Consider the following 16,189-nt stretch of genomic DNA (forward strand, 5'->3'; position numbering starts at 1 on the left):
GTTGTTGCTTCCCATCCAAAACAGTCGGTTAGGTTTGCATGGTTTTGTCATAAATGTTTCCTGCCTCCTGGAGTTAAGAGCATCAACCACAAATAAATCCCTTTATGTAATTAATAACAAGTCTTGGGCTAAGCTTCTTTTCATTCACAAAATGAGGTGATGTCAAGGCTAGAATTCTGGAAAGCCCTGTTCTGTTTGCTGGCAGACTCCTGCCCTCTCCACCACTCGAAAGAAGAGGAGAAAGAAGACTCTCCTCCTATAATTCAAATTCTATTTCTTCATTTATTAAAAAGCCCTAACACCTTTAAAAATGCTAGGTAAAGACATTAACAATAACATGCCTTCACCCATTCCTAGAGTTTTATTAGCACCAACATATGGAATTCCAGGCTGGCCTAGAAAAAACAGTAGTAAAGAAAGCGTAAGGGGATGCTAATCCCAAATCTAAAGCTTTGCCACTATTAAATATTTCCAAAGGTTAAGGCAGCAAACAAAGGACGTTTCTTTCCTACCAAGCCCCCAGGCTAGGTTTCCAATGACATTCCCTTCACTTTGCTAACACACCAGTCTATGCTCATGTGAGGGAAAGCACCCTTGGCTTTCTCCTACCATCACAGCACCAGGGAAATAACTTCCTAAGATATAACCTGAAACAGTGTATTGCCAAAATTTTGGAAGGATTGGCAGTATTTCTTTTGCAGGCGTGTGTGGAGGGCATGGGGAGAAGAGGAAGAGGATTCTGTTCATTCTTGGAGCCAGTTTTGTGCTTTAGCTGTAACAATCAGACACAGACAAGGAGATGCAATAAGCCAGCAGCACTCTTTCAAAAATATTTATTAGCTTATTAAAGTGACCTGTTGTTGCTGCTGCTGCCAGATCAAGTTGATAGAAAACCCACTCTGCAGGAATCCAGCCCCTTTAACACTGTCTCTAGCTGAAATGTCACTTTCACACACACACACTACTTTTACAAAAATAAGGACAGTAGCGAACCTCTCAGCGAGCTGAATAATCAAAAGAGTATTTGATATCTGAATATTCTATTTGCATATTCAAACCTTGCAGCCCACAAAATATCCTTTTGGACACATTGGGAGGGGACAAGAACACCCAGCCACACTAGATAAGGCTCACTGGCTAGATGCTTCTGATAAGAGGTTAGCAGAGACATGGAGACGATTAGATTCCACAGTTAACACCTGCTAAGATGGAAGAAGTTCAGATGTCTCTTACTGCTATTATTTAATTGTTTTCTCTGCATACTCAACAGTACAACTGTGCCCCTGGATATCATCTTCACAACCAGAAGGGCCACAAGAGTTTCCTTTTTTTAAAAAACCCAAAATAACAGATTTTTGAGAAAACAGGAGGAGACCCTAAATCCTCAGAAGATACAGATTTTTCACACCTGTCCCTAGATGGAATCAAAAGCTTTAATAACTGTCCCCCCCTCCCCCTCTAAATGATCAGACTTGGGAGACCAGCATCTCGCTCACAATGAGGAGACTGCACATTTGGTAATATTGAGATACTGCATTTAACTACCCAAACCCAACATTATGTGCAGAAACCAGCAACAAGGGTCACTTGGATCAGCCCTGTGACTGCCACACATCAGAGGACCTTCCCTGGTCCAAGGCTGCTTTACCTCAACTGTCATGCACATTCTTCATGCCCAGTTATGCACTCTGTACCGGCCCACTCTCCAAAACACCAGCTTCCCAAACTGCCCTCTGCTGTGAGGGGGAAGCAGCAGATTCCCTAGTATTGTTGGCCTACATGCAGTATTGATTCATGCCAGAACTCAGGAGTGCCCCTTGGCCACTTACCCCTTAGGTTCTGGTAAAATGCCTCATCATCTATTGTTTCCTTAAACCTTTTGCTACTTTCTGCTCATTCCCTGTTCTCAGGCCCTGCCCACATCTGCTTCTCTTGACACTCTGTTCCAGCTGAGATGTCTAGAGACGATTCAGAGCTAGTGAACTAGACATGAAGATAACATGTGTTCCAGGAAAACACGGGAGGAAAGTTTTATATGTAAACTGGTTAATGGGTCAGTGCGATTCATTTCCCCCCCCTTTTTGGGGGGGTCTCTCTTTTTCCCTTTCTTTGGCTCAAACCTCATTATTACTCCTTTTAGCCAATCTACCTCAGAGTCTCAATTCCCTGTGCCCTCTTTATACTGTTCCCTCTTCCCTCAGCGCAGGCAGAGAAAAGGCAGCTCAAGCCAGAGTACGTCACAAAAAAAATGTCCCTCCAGGCAAGTCCCCTTTTCATTTCTGCTCTGGCTCTTCTGCCACTGTTGTCACCTCGATGGTGGTGGTGTGTTCGTCCGACGCCGTGGCATCCTCAACGGCGCTCGACGGCACCGTCACAATCGTGCTCCCGCTGGGAGCCATTTGTGTTACGTTCTGTATGGTGGTGCCTAGTCCCGGGAGGGTGAGCAGCTGAAAAGGGCTCACCACTTTCACCACAGTGCTGCCATCTTGTATGGCTGCCGTGCTGAGGACTGTCAGGTTGGAAGCATCGGGATGGATCTCAACGGTGTTGGGGAAACTAGAGCCTGAGGAAGCCAGTACAGTGTATCCTCCCAATAACGGAGAGGCTGGGGAGCTGGCTGAGGGAGCCTGAGATGTACTTTTCCCAAGCACTGAGGCTGGAAGGGCAGACACCACTTTGCTGAGAGGGAGGTTGGCAAGCTGCGAGACGGGTACTCCTGGGGCCAAGGCAATTTGTGCTGATTGGGTCAGGACTTGAGAGGTGATAGCAGCTGGCCCAGAGGTGGCCCTGGTAAGTCTGGGGCGTTTTAAAGGTGCTGGGATGGAGACTGGAGTCAGAGTCATCAGCACGTTGTTGAGATGCTGCGATTTGTGCTTCAGCTCCTTTGCTCGCTTGCGGTGCTCGTCACATTGCTGCTCCAATGCTAAACACAAGAGACCGTAACGAATGTTAGTACGGGTACTGTCCAACCTCCACCTAGCATAAGCTTCCCAGTGGCCATCTTCCTAGTTTTAACAGCATAGTAACAACTGAAGTACAATAACCAAGGCAATGTAGCGAATTCTTTAGCATCATTCCAAGCTAAACTGATCTAGCATGCATTGGCTTAGCAAAAAAAAAAAAAAAAATCTACTTTCCTACACAGAAAAACTCCAGGACAGTATCAGCGATGCTAACAGAAGAGACACTGAAATTCCAGTTGGGCATACCTGCTAAATCCCGTGTGTATTGTTCTCTTGAGCGATCCATCTGGCACTTGTGGCTAGCTAGAACTTTCTTTACCAGGTCCAGCATGCCGAAATTCTGGACTATGTTGTTGAGTAAGACAGCATCTTAAAACAGAAAAATAGATACTGATCGTTGAGGAAAGAATCATTCCCTACAGAAAGAATTTACCTTTTTCTTGGTAAAACACAGATATGCCAAAGCAGCAGTTCTCAAACTGTGGGTCGGGACCCCAAAGTGGGTCGCAATCCCATTTTCATGGGGTCACCAAGGCTGACGTCAGACTTGCTGGGGCCTAGGGCCAGGGCCGAAGCCTGAGCCCAACCACCTGCTGGATGGCGGGGCTCAGGTTACAGGTACCCGACCTGGGGCTGACGCCCTTGGGCTTTGGACCTCCCACCCAGGGCGGTGGGGCTCAGGCAGGCTCAGTCTTCAGTCCCCCTCCTGGGGTCGTGTAGTAATTTTTGTTGTCAGAAGAGGGTTGCGTTCCAATGAAGTTTGAGAACCGCTGCGCTAAAGTGACGTAGCCAAATCTGTTTTAAGATAATGCAAGAGGTCAGAGCTTAAGAATTCATTAGTATTTATGCTTAAAATACTGAGACAGGAAGGGTGGGGAGAAACATCAAGGGGTGATTAAGAGACAATAGTCCTTTCTTCCCAAACAGAGATTGATAAGAGAGGTCTCAGGACACATAGCTAGCTGCTATCTGGACAGCAAGCACTGCTGAAAAGGGTGACCAAAGCGTGGTCAGAGGAGAGAATTGCTTTCACAGGATACAAACTAGAAGCCTTTTTCTCCCCCCTTTACCAATGCTGAAAATGCCTTCTCTAGCTCAGTTTATGGGAAGCATAAATCTAGATGAGTTTAGCAAACAATTACTTTTATTTTCATCCTGTTTTCTCAGTGCTTGTATTAAATCTTGTGGTTAAGATGACTGTTGTCTGAGTAATTTCACACAGACATTCCCAAAGGAAAGAGAATCCCATAACTGAAGGGCAAAGAGTTTCTCAAAGTGACACTGCCCCTCAGTGAAGTGGCAGGACAAGGTGTGCTGTGAAAGGCCATGGCAGGCAGAACACAAGGAGAAAAGCTCAAAGATTAAGGAGGACACGATAGCTGACAGTAGTGTTGGTCCCAAGTCCCAGACATTCCAAAATATGAAGCAGTCATATTAAATTATTTTTATTTAAATTTATTTTTTCTATATTCAGTGACAGGTGTGAGTGGGAATGACAGTCAGTTTCCTTCAATCTCAGACTACATCACATGGTGCGTCACCTTCTAATGATGCAGCGCAATGAACTGTAGAAACTGGCTCAAATTAGCAGAGCATGTGCACAGATGGCAAAGCCAGTGGGAATCTGTTTGCCAACTACTGGAAACAAATTTTTACCACAGACTGCATTGCAGATTCTAAGGAAACGGGCCACAAAACTATTCTGCACCACTGACGCACCGTCCATAGCGGACAGTTATTTCCAAACCCCACCCTGCATGTGAGAATTAAAGGGATGCCAACAAAATGAGCATAATTCATTCTGCTATAGTTAAGACTAGTTTTTTGTTTAAAGTTTTAAGTGCTTGAAAATCTACATGGCTACTTGGATTGCCTTGAAATATGGTCTGCCTCATGGGGCACAGGGTTCTGTTAGTGATCCAAATTTGGGGTCGTCTGACCAAGGAGGTTTCAAGATACATCTCCCAAAACAAAAGTTGAGAGATTCTGGCAACCTTTTTTGGCTCACAGACAAAGCTCAACAAGGGCTCAGATCATTGCATGAGGGTCCCTAAGGCTAGAGTGTTACCCCAACAGAGTGCATGGCACCCACCAGCCCTTTGTGGGAAATCAAATTACATTGCTATTTCAAAAAGCTTTTGCTTCTCATCACAAGCCTCATGTGCTTATTCTTGCTCCTAAGGTATTACACGGAGCATGTGCAGCGTGAGAGGCTAATTATCTGGAAAACTACTGAGGGAATGTAATCTTCACTGAATCTGATCTCCATCCCAGACATTGTGAGTTCAAGTCCAACCCAGGGAAGAAATCTGAAGTGAAAAAAGCAGACATGTTGCCCAATCTGCCTCTATCAAAGGGTTTTTTTATTTTGGGGAAATGTAATCGGAGTACAGCAGAATATTCAGAAGGTACTGCAACTATTTTCCGAAAAGAAAAGAAATGACATGTGAATGCACAGTGGGAGAGGAAGCTGAGTAGGGGTGCAAGAGTAGGTGGGAACAGGAGAAGAGGGGTTTGGTGTGCAGCCAGGGATGGGGTTATTATGGGGAGGGGATAAATGGGAATGGGTGGCAGGGGAGGGAAGAGCGATTGAGGGGCTCAGATAAGGGGTGGGAGGAGGTACTGGGGAAGGGAGAAGGAAGTGGGTTGGAGAATGTGAGCAGTAGCAGAGAAGATGGGGATTAGTCCTCAATTCTCCCATTCAGTGTGTGCTGGGATCTGCGGGAGCCTTACACCTCTGCAGAGGTCTGAGCCCCTTTCCCTGCCCCTGTGTGTTCTGGGATCTAGGGGACTTTGAGTGTCTTTCCCTGCCCCTCCATGTGAGCTGGGATCTGGGCTGGGGGGACTGAAGGTAACCATGTAAACATCTGAACTCCATAAGATGAATAGCTAAAATACATAACATGCATGGGGAAGCGGGGTGTGGCGGAGGGGCCCGGTTTGAAGGAGGGGCAAACTGGATGGACATGTCTAGGGAAGCCTGGTTGAAGCAGGGTCAGAAATCTCAACTGGAGGGGTGTAGTGAGAGTGGGCCCAGCTCAATGTACAGCCAAGGTATACACAGCTCAGTATATAACCAAGGGAGCATGTGGCCCTCTAGTAAACTGCTGCCCGTGATATGTGTACACGGCAGCACAACGCAGGAGATGGCAAGGAGCAGCTTCTTACATGTTAATGGCTTCTACATTACCAACTAGTGGCTTAATGGGATGGTGCACTGGAAGTGCTGCGGGGAGGAGGTTTAGGTGGCATACTGCATGCACATGTGAAGGGTTGTAAAAGGGTCTGAAGTGGCTGTCAAATCTGACAAATGGGATACTCTGTAGGGAGAAGGGTCTCAATATTTCAGCGCAAGTAGTGCTTGTCCACTACAGTAACAAGGCAGAGTGGGAGTGTGTTATGGGTGCTGTGGGGCAGTGCTCAAGGAGGGAAGAGTTAAGGCTGTGTGGGCATTTACCTTAACTGTATTTCCTGGTTTTCAGAAGACCGAGTTTTGCTGAACTCGACGTTCTGAGAGGGCATGAGCTATCACCCAGCAACCTTAACTCTGCGTTCACAAAGGTTTTTTGCCATTTAATAATAATAATAATAATAATAAACAAGACACAAAGATGTTGCTTATTAGCTCCTGCAATTAGGCTCTTACCACTGAGCTGTAAGGGAGGATCCTGGACCCGCTGCTGTAAGCCCTTCATGGTCTCCACAAGCTCCTGGTGAAACTCTTCGATCACTTCTTCCAGCAGCCCTGCATCCTTCAGACCTCGCCAGAATGCAAATGTGTCATCTGGGGGAGCAGCAAGCACAAGAGAGAACCTCAGAGTACCAGGAAAAGGCAGTGGGGGGAGGGGGGGGGCTGAATGACTGATATATCACCATGCCTTATTGTGAGGTAAAAGGGGTGTGCACATCCAGCAATCCTATCGAAAGGCAGGAGCTCACCCTAGACTTTGCTCTGATGGGGTTTGAAGCAGAGGACATTCTACCTCTAGGCAGGTGGGGATGGGGCAAAACCCAGTATGAACAGGCATCCCGAGGCAATGGGGGAAAAGCCAAGTCAATTGCGTAGCTTTCAAGGAAGAACATACTTTCCCATAATAGTCCCCCCCCCCATTCCCCATATCACACAGGACTGATGCTGCCCAACAGGGCAAAGAAGCTGCAGAAAAATCCTGTGAGTCACTTTGAACCCTGAGCCAGAAGGACTGAGGCAGAGCTCCTCCTAGGAGTCTCACTCACTTCTCTTCCACAACCCAGCACAGGCAACTGGATGCAGCACCACAAATCCCTATCCCATTTGGGTGTCAGATGTTATCCTCCGTGATCCTCCCTAATTCTGCTGAATCAGAGACGCATGGGAGAAATCTCAGGACTCACACCCAGGTTCCTCTGAGGGCAGTGGCCAGAATTTGACCCATGCTTGGGTATTCTGATACTTGGAAGCAATTTCATGCCAAGACGACTTTGTGGCCACACTGCAAACACAAAGGACTTAGTCCTACACTACAATAATCTAAAGCTATGGCAAATAAATACCATGAAGATCAGGCAGCTGAGTACGGGAACACCTACAGGCAGAAACAGTTTTCCTACTCACCCTATCTTTTCTTTCTCCTCAACCTTCTCCCCCTACATCCCTTTCAATATAGGTAGCTCACATGGAATATGACAGGAGATATTGACAGCATTGTGTCTTGTGGTTTTCCTGAACTGTACCTCCAATGCTAGTGGTCCAATCACTGGCTTCCTCACAAGTTTCTATGGTGATTGTAGCAGGAGATCCATTTACTGCAACCAAGATCGAAAAGGAAAAGAAAACACAAGTCATGGCTTCACAAGTCTTGCCACATAGCGTCAGACTGTCCCTGCATTATACACCCACTCACTATGTTACATCCAAGAAAACAGGCAAGTCCATGCAGTACTCAATACTGTATGAACTTATCTCCTCCAGCTGAAAGCCAAGCAAACAGAGACTCTGAAGTGGGATTAAAAGTCACATGAGACCATTGTTTACTTTGCTTACTTTCCATACAGCTGGGCAATACCTGGGCACTATTTACACAACTCTTGCAAAATTCTCTTTGCATCGTGGAGAGTAATTTCTTTATTATAATCATAATAGAAAAATTAATGTAACAGAGGGCTGGCAAGTAGAATTTGTATCTGGTCTGGTAAGTGTTCAGGGCAATTACCTGGCTTGCTGCCAATCTACAGGACATGGAAGAGACACAAAATTCTTAAGAGTCTGCCTCTGACCTGTGGTTTGACAGGCCTGAAAACTGAACTGACCCAGTCATTCCTACAGATAATACACACTGGGATACTGTTCTACCCTGGCTGCCTCCAGCGTATATGACTGTGATCATACTCCCGCCCAGCCACTCATGTGATCTCTGCTCTCCACAGCCCTTTCCAATCTCTATGGTACTGTTACTAGGGAGATGAAGGAGTCACGTGTCAGTTGAGCTGCCAGGAGGATGTCAAGCTGCATGCAGGAGCTGTACAGCTTAAAATCTGGGCCAGAGATGCAGTGATCATTCTGGGAGCACTAGAATGCTCTCCTGAAAGACGAGCAGTTTGTAACATTCTGTAGTTTTCAAATAATTCTTTCCCTGAGGAGTTTGTTCCTTCCACTCTGCAAATTTGGTTTTTCCCACTTGTGCCAAATACAGCCTGACACCCACAGTGAGGAAACATCCTGGTTTGCACGTTAACATCTTGGATTATATTAATAAAACTGCTCACAGCGACAAGGGTTAGAGCCACGCTGTGGGGTGGAACTACCACTGAAATAAACAATGGGTTACACATGTACAGCAACCATAAATACTAGCCCAAAGCATGGAATTCAATTGTTAAATGCTCTGGGCAGATCCAGCACAAGGGTACAAAAACAATTTTTGCTTTTCTCCTGCAAAATCTGTGGTTATCAGATTTTTTTTCCCCCTAAGTTCTCAGTGGCAAAAGGATTTGCAAATATAAGTATTTAGAAATAGGAGCACATTTCCACAGAACATTCCCTGCTTAAGGCAAATCAAATTCAGAACTTAAACTCTAAAGCAATGTCCTTTTAAATTCATTGTTGTAACCTATTTGTGTGAGATCTGATAGAAATTCGTAGCATTCCATGGCTGCATTTAATCTTTCATCAGACAAAGCAATAAATAATTCAGAAACGGAGCCTTAAATGAAAATATCTAAATTATTCAGAAGGAAGTCAGTTGCCATAAAAGGGGCCCCAAATCCAGCATGTTGTGACAAAGGAATCATGCTCATCTCTGCAGCCTACTGCCATGAACATGGAGGACAGCTAGCAGCTGATCAGATGCTGGCGCTGACGGATGACCACATCACGGTGGGACTACTGCGTTCCTGCAGATTATCTGGAGGTCACTACTTGGCTATGCAGCTCCTAGTAAGCCAGGATGCAGTATGGGTAACTCTTTAGAATGAATATCATTCTTACAGATTACCCAAGTGATTTCCTTCCAGGCAGCCACGGCTCTGCCATGCAGCGTTACAATGGCTGCTTCTGCATAGTTCCAACATGGGAGACCCAGCAACAGGGGGAGGGGGAGAAGTGAAGGAGGAAAAAAGTAACAAGAAAAAACATGATAGAGACAACAGTAACTGCATTCATAAGGAAGCAGTAATTAAGCTTTGACTCTTAAAGAGCCCCAGTAGTGAGGGCTGTGGAAAGCACTCAACATACCGTCTGCAGAGGCAGGGGTGAGAGGAATATACTCTGTTGACGTCTGGCTGGTCAGAGACACTCTGGCTCCGGTCAGGTCAATTTTAGTGCTTCGGCAGGTGTTTGAACAGACCTTGGTATGTTGGTAGAAATCCAGCTCTCCAGAGTCCATGATCTTCCTGCAGCACAAGGAATGAGCGTGAGTACACACTTGTATCAGTATGTCACAGACTCAGTGAGACAGATAACTGAAAAACAGCTCCCGTTCTGAAGTTTTTAACTGCATTTCAAACATGTGAACCTCTCAAAACCCTGCACGAATTAACTCTGCACTTCAGCTTCTGCCCTTCTTTTCCCTTAAATTTAAGACGATTCTGACTGGCCTGGTGGAGAGGAAACAGAACATGAGATTGCCCTGCAGGATAATCAACTGCTGAAGTGCCCTCAGGACTCCTGCTCAAGGGGCCAGTAAAGATCAGAGGGACTGGCAGAGGTAATGGGCCAAGAGTTGCTTCTCTTTTCTCCCTATTATCCAATTCTTTTGGGAACATGAACCAAATTAGTGGCCCATAAATGACAGTGCGAGTGTGAGTGTGTGAGTAAGAAAGTCCACTCTAACAGGAAGAGAGGGGAAAAATTGTTTACCAACAAGACGAGCATTTAATCCCCTTCTATACAGCCTTTACATGTGAGTTTAGCAACTATACCACTCACTAGAGCTGAATAGCATGCTAATACATTGTGAATAGGGCAAAACTGTGTGAATATCCACATTCACAGATATATGCCAGCACTTTGAATACAGGAAGCATGGTGGGTGTCCCTGAGTTGATAAGCAGGAGGTTAGAAGCGCTGATGGAGAAGTCAGTCAGATTTATTGGGAACCAGGTTCAAGCACACAGAGTTCTCTGCCTACTGGCTGAATGCCCCACGGAGGGGTCAGTTAGAAGATAATATGCTCAGCTGAGGAAGGGAGAGAAAGTGGAAATTAAGCCACAATAGGCTTCTTTTGACAAACTCCAGGCTTAGTTATCAAACAGGAAGAGGAGTGAGCGAAGGACAAAGGAAGATCTTAATCTGGTCATCTAATGCCAACACATGCCCCCATCATCACAGAACCTCTATAAAGTATGGCACAATGACCACCTCAAATTAACAGAGAAATAGCAGGAAGTTGGTTTCCCTTTATCACCCATTCATCTACCCCGCATCCTGGAGACTCTCCCTCAGTGTAAAGAAGGGCTGGATGTCGCTCCTTTTGGAATCTAAAACTGAGGCATCTCAGCTCAGCAAAAGGACATTGGCAAAGTTGCACAGATGGTCTCCTCACCCCCAGGTAGTGAGCATGCTGCCTCTATAGTACTCTGAGCCTCTGCTGGCTGGAGACAACATCTTGGATTGCTGGGCTCTGTTTGCCACTAGGTTACTGGGCTGGCCCTCACACATCCTTTGTAAACAGGTTTTGTTCCTCAGAAGAGCAGCCTTGCCAAAACACTGATGTATGGGGTTACAACGACCAATGAGTAAAAGCTGATTAACAAGAATACGAGAGCAGTTTGTGTTATTGCAGGAGCTCAGGGGGTGGGGCAGCCTTGCTATGAAAGGAGTGTGGAGCCATTGACAATTCTGCGGTACGGGAGGATTTCTTTTTGCTTCTGACTATGGATGAAGAAACAAGTGGATTTTGGTCAGACAGACGTCTCGAGCTGGTGCTCTTGGAGACCATAAGGAAAGGAATTTCTGTAGTCAAGGCCAGAGAAGAGGAAGGTACAAATAAGCATTTTGGCAAAAAAAGTGGTTTAAGACAGACATAACCTAACAGTATGGCTAGATTAATCTCATGCAGCAGGGAGTGCGGATTCAGTAGGTGGCATTCTTCTCTCAATCAGTGATGAACCAATGCTCTGGAATGGTGTTCAGGAGTGCTCTGCTGCACAAGTTCAGTCTTTTAGAAGAGATGTAAACAGCACAGTCTGACAACTTGTGGCCATTAAAGATCTCATGACTCTATTTGTAAGAGGAGATGGGGTTTTAGTCCTCGTCAAGTTCCAGATAAGGAAATTAACGTTTGCCTTTCCAAATCTCCCCTGCATTTCCAACTGGATAGTGTATTCTCTTTACTTCCTGTTCTAAAACGGTTGTGCGCTATTGCTGTGTGGCTGTTACATAACTGCCACGCACCGCCTAGAGGCAGCTGCATATCACATTGTTGCCCTGGGACTATGACAGGTAGTGACAGTCCCTCATTTCTTAACCACCTCTGCCTACCTGCAACAAGGAAAACACTTACATAAACCTGATCACTGGATGGATAGACAGTTATTCGGACAAATTTTCAGTGTATTCAGTGGCACACATATCCACTCAGTCGCTTAACAGCTGTATCAGAGCATGCGGCACATCCTCCGGGATTCTCCCAGAAAGAAGAAACCATGGCCATCCATGCACATATACAAGCAAGCAAAAAGACTAACCTGAGCATGATCCCATTCATCCGGATTGCTCGCTTCCAGTCCTTCAGGGTTGACTTGCCAGCCAAGTGGACAAACTCTTTGGGACTAATTAGGTGATCATCATACTGCAAAGGGGAGAAATGCAACATGGTGTGACGCAGCAGGAAAAATGTGGACTCGTTCCACATGAGAGGACAGGCATATGTTATACCAGGGTGCATAAACTGTATTTAGCATTGTGCCCAGTGACAGAGCAGAACGACCCTGATGGCCAAGTTTTAATATTACTGTTAAAACCAAAGCTGGGCTTATACCAAAACTCCTGATCTGAACAACCCCAAAGTTTGATAGGACTCTCTGGGCTAGGCCCATCTCTAGTGAAAAATCACCCACCAGGATATTGTGATTACACTGAAATATATCCTAAAAGGAGCCAAGAGTCTGAACTTTGGCAGAAATTGGTTTCAAATTCTTCTCCTAGCCCTGTACATACCACAAAGCATCAGACAGGAAGGCCATACAAGATCCATTCTAATGCGGCTTGTGCAAAATAGAATTTGCATTATAGTGTGCTGCTCCATACCATGTGCAACTAAGCCACTATTTTATTTAGCTCTCATCTGCTCCCACTAACTATCAAGCAGACTAGTGACAAATAACAGATTGGTCCCACCCACCATTAGTATCCAGTCTTCCTAACCCCAATGGTCAACCCCACAAAGCACCTCAACAATGACTTGACTAGAAGAGATGCTAAGACTCAGGCTCTTTGACGGCTCAATCTTTGGCCTCTGCAGAGTTAGTCAACAAGCACAACAAGCACAATTAGTGCCAACGACAACAGCCGCTTTTATGATGGGGACATCTGTCCCCCTGGGAACTAGATTGAGACAACCAGCATATTTCATATTGAATAGTCATGTGACATCTTTCCCTCATTACTGACCGGGTGGATTTGAATTGGTGACCTAGGACCCCTACTGATCCTCCTTTAATAAACCTTCTATGGGGAATTCCAGTAGGGATTTGCCACCTCCAGGGCTCTTTTCATTCCCTCCTAGGTTAACAAGTAAATCTGATATTTCCAATTGCTGCATGCCATGAACCATTGATCTATAACAGGAACCAGAGTCAAGTGCAAAGAGGAAGCTGATCTCCGGTGGTAGCAGGTACAACTGATCTGCTCCAGTCTCTATTGTTTGCTTTGGAGAGAGAGAGACATGGAAAGATCCCTCTCGCCAAGAGGAGGGGGAGAGTAGGCCATCTCGTCAAAAGCTCTCTGGCAGCGCAGCCTGAAAGCAGATCCTTCTTAAGGGACAGATTATTGTTTACCATTGATGCCTTACTGTGTTATCATGAAACACATGTTCTGGGAATGAAAAGTGCCCCCCACTCCTCCACTCATGAAGAGTTTTTTTCATCCCCAACCATCTGGGGTGGAAAGAGTGGAAATAGGTCAATACCATCTTTATCAAGAAGGTTTGCATCACCGTATCAATTTCTCTTAAACTGAGCTGATAAAGGGAATGTCTAGGTTTTAGAAAACTGCTCAAAGGCAGAGCCAGATTGAAGTTGAAGCTCTAGCCAGAGCTGCTCAGTTTTCCTATGAAGCACTAAGTCACAATAACAGACTGCATGAAGACAATGGTACTCAAAATAGTTTCCTCTCCTTTCCCCTTTAAAGCAGGATCTCAACTTAGTTATAACAGAGCCCTGCTTCCTGGCACAGTCAAAACCACATATGGATGGAGTTTAGCAAACAGGTAGAGTGATCTACCATAGCAATAGCACTGGAATGATAGATTTCATTAGCATCTGTGGTCCTTATTCTCCTTTCTGGGCCAGGAGGGTAACCTAAGAGCACACCTCTTATCTCCATACATGCGGTCCTTAGGGACCTTGTGGTTTGAGCATTGGCCTGCATTGGCTTGCTAAACCCAGGGTTGTGAGTTCAATCCTTAAGGGGACTATTTGGGGATTGGCCCTGCTTTGAGTAGGGGGTTGGACTAGATGACCTCCTGAGGTCCCTCCCAACCCTGATATTCTATGATTCTATAACACTGTACCCTCACCTGGACACATTTCACATTAATGCCTGGGCACACGAACTTCCTCCATATCAGGTTGGCTTTACTATCTCCGCAGGTGATGGGATAAACAATCTCAGCCTCCAAGCTGTCCTCCTCTTCAGCCATCTTCACTTCTCACAGGGAATGAGAAGGCAGGGATCGGGGCGGGTCAGAAGGAAAATGAGTTACAACTATTGATTACTGTCAAGAGTTAAAGACATTTTGGGACAGAGTTTTAAAGCTTGGGAGCAAAAAGAGAAGGCAGGCAGGAAAACCAGGCTCTTCAGACAAATTTTTAGCCAGCCTTCAATACCAAGCAGCCATTTGAGACAGATGATATAGTCACACACATTATTATGGTGCAACTGTCTATTTTCAAGGTGGTGGGTCTTGCACTGTTCCCAAAGGAGGGCTTATAAGCAGGTAATCATGTCTTTTGCAAAATTAAACACTTGCAAACCCACTTCAACTCAGTTGGTGAATATTTCCTACCCGCCTACACTGGAGTGAAGCCACTCAAGTGAGAGCCACAGGAACATTCCAAGATACAAAAGCATCACTGTCCAAGCCCGAGCATCAATACTTTATTACAGGGATCAGAGAGTTTTTGGGAGTCACCATTTTTATTACTAGAGTAACTTCATTGAACTTAATCCAAATAATGAAGAGGCCAGCAAACCCCAGGGAGACTTTCCAAACTAAACTGGTTTATGCCACTGCAGCCCAATTGGCAGAGACATTCTTACAATTTTTGAGTCATAAATTCGTCGTCAGGTTTCAGAAGCAAGCAGTAATGCTCTTGTAAACAGACAATTTGATGATCCCATGGCTGAACTATGGGCAAAACATATAGGTAGCAGATTGAATGGGGAATAAATTCAAGCAATCCCACTCTTAGCCAGGAGAGGGCAGCAGTGTGCTATGAAACCATATCTGTCCAAAGCAACAAAGAGTCCTGTGGCATCTTATAGACCAGGGGTTGGCAACCTTTCAGGAGTGGTGTGCCGAGTCTTCATTTATTCACTCTAATATAAGGTTTCGCGTGCCAGTAATACATTTTAACGTTTTTAGAAGGTCTCTTTCTATAAGTCTATAATATCTAACTAAACTATTGTGGTATGTAAAGTAAATAAGGTTTATAAAATGTTTAAGAAGCTTCGTTTAAAATTAAATTAAAATGCAGAGCCCCCTGGACTGGTGGCCAAGACCCGGGAAGTGTGAGTGCCACTGAAAATCAGCTCGCGTGCCGCCTTCGGCACGCATGCTATAGGTTGCCTACCCTTGTTATAGACTAACAAATGTATTGGAGCATAAGCTTTCGTGGGTGAATACCCACTTCGTCAGACGCATATCTGCCCACTCTCCCTTTTGGGCTTTCTCACCTTCCTTTTTGTCACATGCAGTTAGGAGGCGGGATTATGGCTCTACTGTTCTGTTTCTTTAAGCAAATAACAGCTACAGTGATGCCTGCAGGAAATGTGTGAAACCGTGATCTGATCCTGAAGGTGTCAGTCTGCCTGCTCTGCAAGGAGGCTCCTGGCCTCTCACTGGCAGTGTGGTGTGCTCCCAGGCAGCGGAGCTAGGCAGACCTGCAGCACTCAAACCCTCAAGCAGCAGGACTGCTGATGCTGCAAAGGTGCCATGAGGAAGGCTGCAGTAAAGGCCAAGGCGGTACACTGAACCTACCTAAGACAGCTTCTTTCAGATGTGTGGAAGCTGTGAAGGCAGCAGCGGCTGCAGCAGCTGCATTTTCTGTCTCCAGGGTGTCTTCATTTAGGTCGCCACTGGTAAAAGAGTTGGAGATGGAAAGTTAAGGCATTTAGATGAATCATTCCCATTTCTGATCTCTGGAGCGAGCGCTGTTTCGAAGGTCACTTGTAATACACTTTGGTGTGAGCCAAAATATGTCCCCGTAATCCCTAGAAATGCAGATCTCTTTCCTCAAGAAAGTATCCATTGGCAAAAGGTAAGTTCTCTTTTCCTCACTTAATTAAAAAATTGGAGTCTGATGTT

General features: G+C 45.5%; 1 protein-coding gene across 2 annotated transcripts in view; it reads right to left on the reverse strand.

The window, feature by feature from the left end:
* Positions 1-816: 816 nt before the first annotated feature.
* GMEB2 (glucocorticoid modulatory element binding protein 2) overlaps positions 817-16,189 on the reverse strand; it is a 38,454-nt gene continuing 23,081 nt past the window's right edge. The window contains exons 3-10 of one of the 2 annotated variants that reach the window (XM_034786858.1): positions 15,863-15,960; positions 14,180-14,307; positions 12,129-12,232; positions 9,676-9,833; positions 7,677-7,748; positions 6,610-6,747; positions 3,210-3,332; positions 817-2,923 (exon numbers count right to left, since the gene is read on the reverse strand). In XM_034786858.1, the coding sequence (XP_034642749.1) occupies positions 2,274-2,923; positions 3,210-3,332; positions 6,610-6,747; positions 7,677-7,748; positions 9,676-9,833; positions 12,129-12,232; positions 14,180-14,307; positions 15,863-15,960 (1,471 nt within the window). In that variant the 3' untranslated portion in view covers positions 817-2,273. Of the gene's footprint in view, positions 2,924-3,209; positions 3,333-6,609; positions 6,748-7,676; positions 7,749-9,675; positions 9,834-12,128; positions 12,233-14,179; positions 14,308-15,862; positions 15,961-16,189 lie in introns of those variants that run through there. The other variant, XM_034786859.1, reaches the window with a different exon arrangement.

This window comes from Trachemys scripta, chromosome 12 (assembly GCF_013100865.1).
Source record: "Trachemys scripta elegans isolate TJP31775 chromosome 12, CAS_Tse_1.0, whole genome shotgun sequence".
Lineage (NCBI taxonomy): Eukaryota > Metazoa > Chordata > Testudines > Emydidae > Trachemys > Trachemys scripta.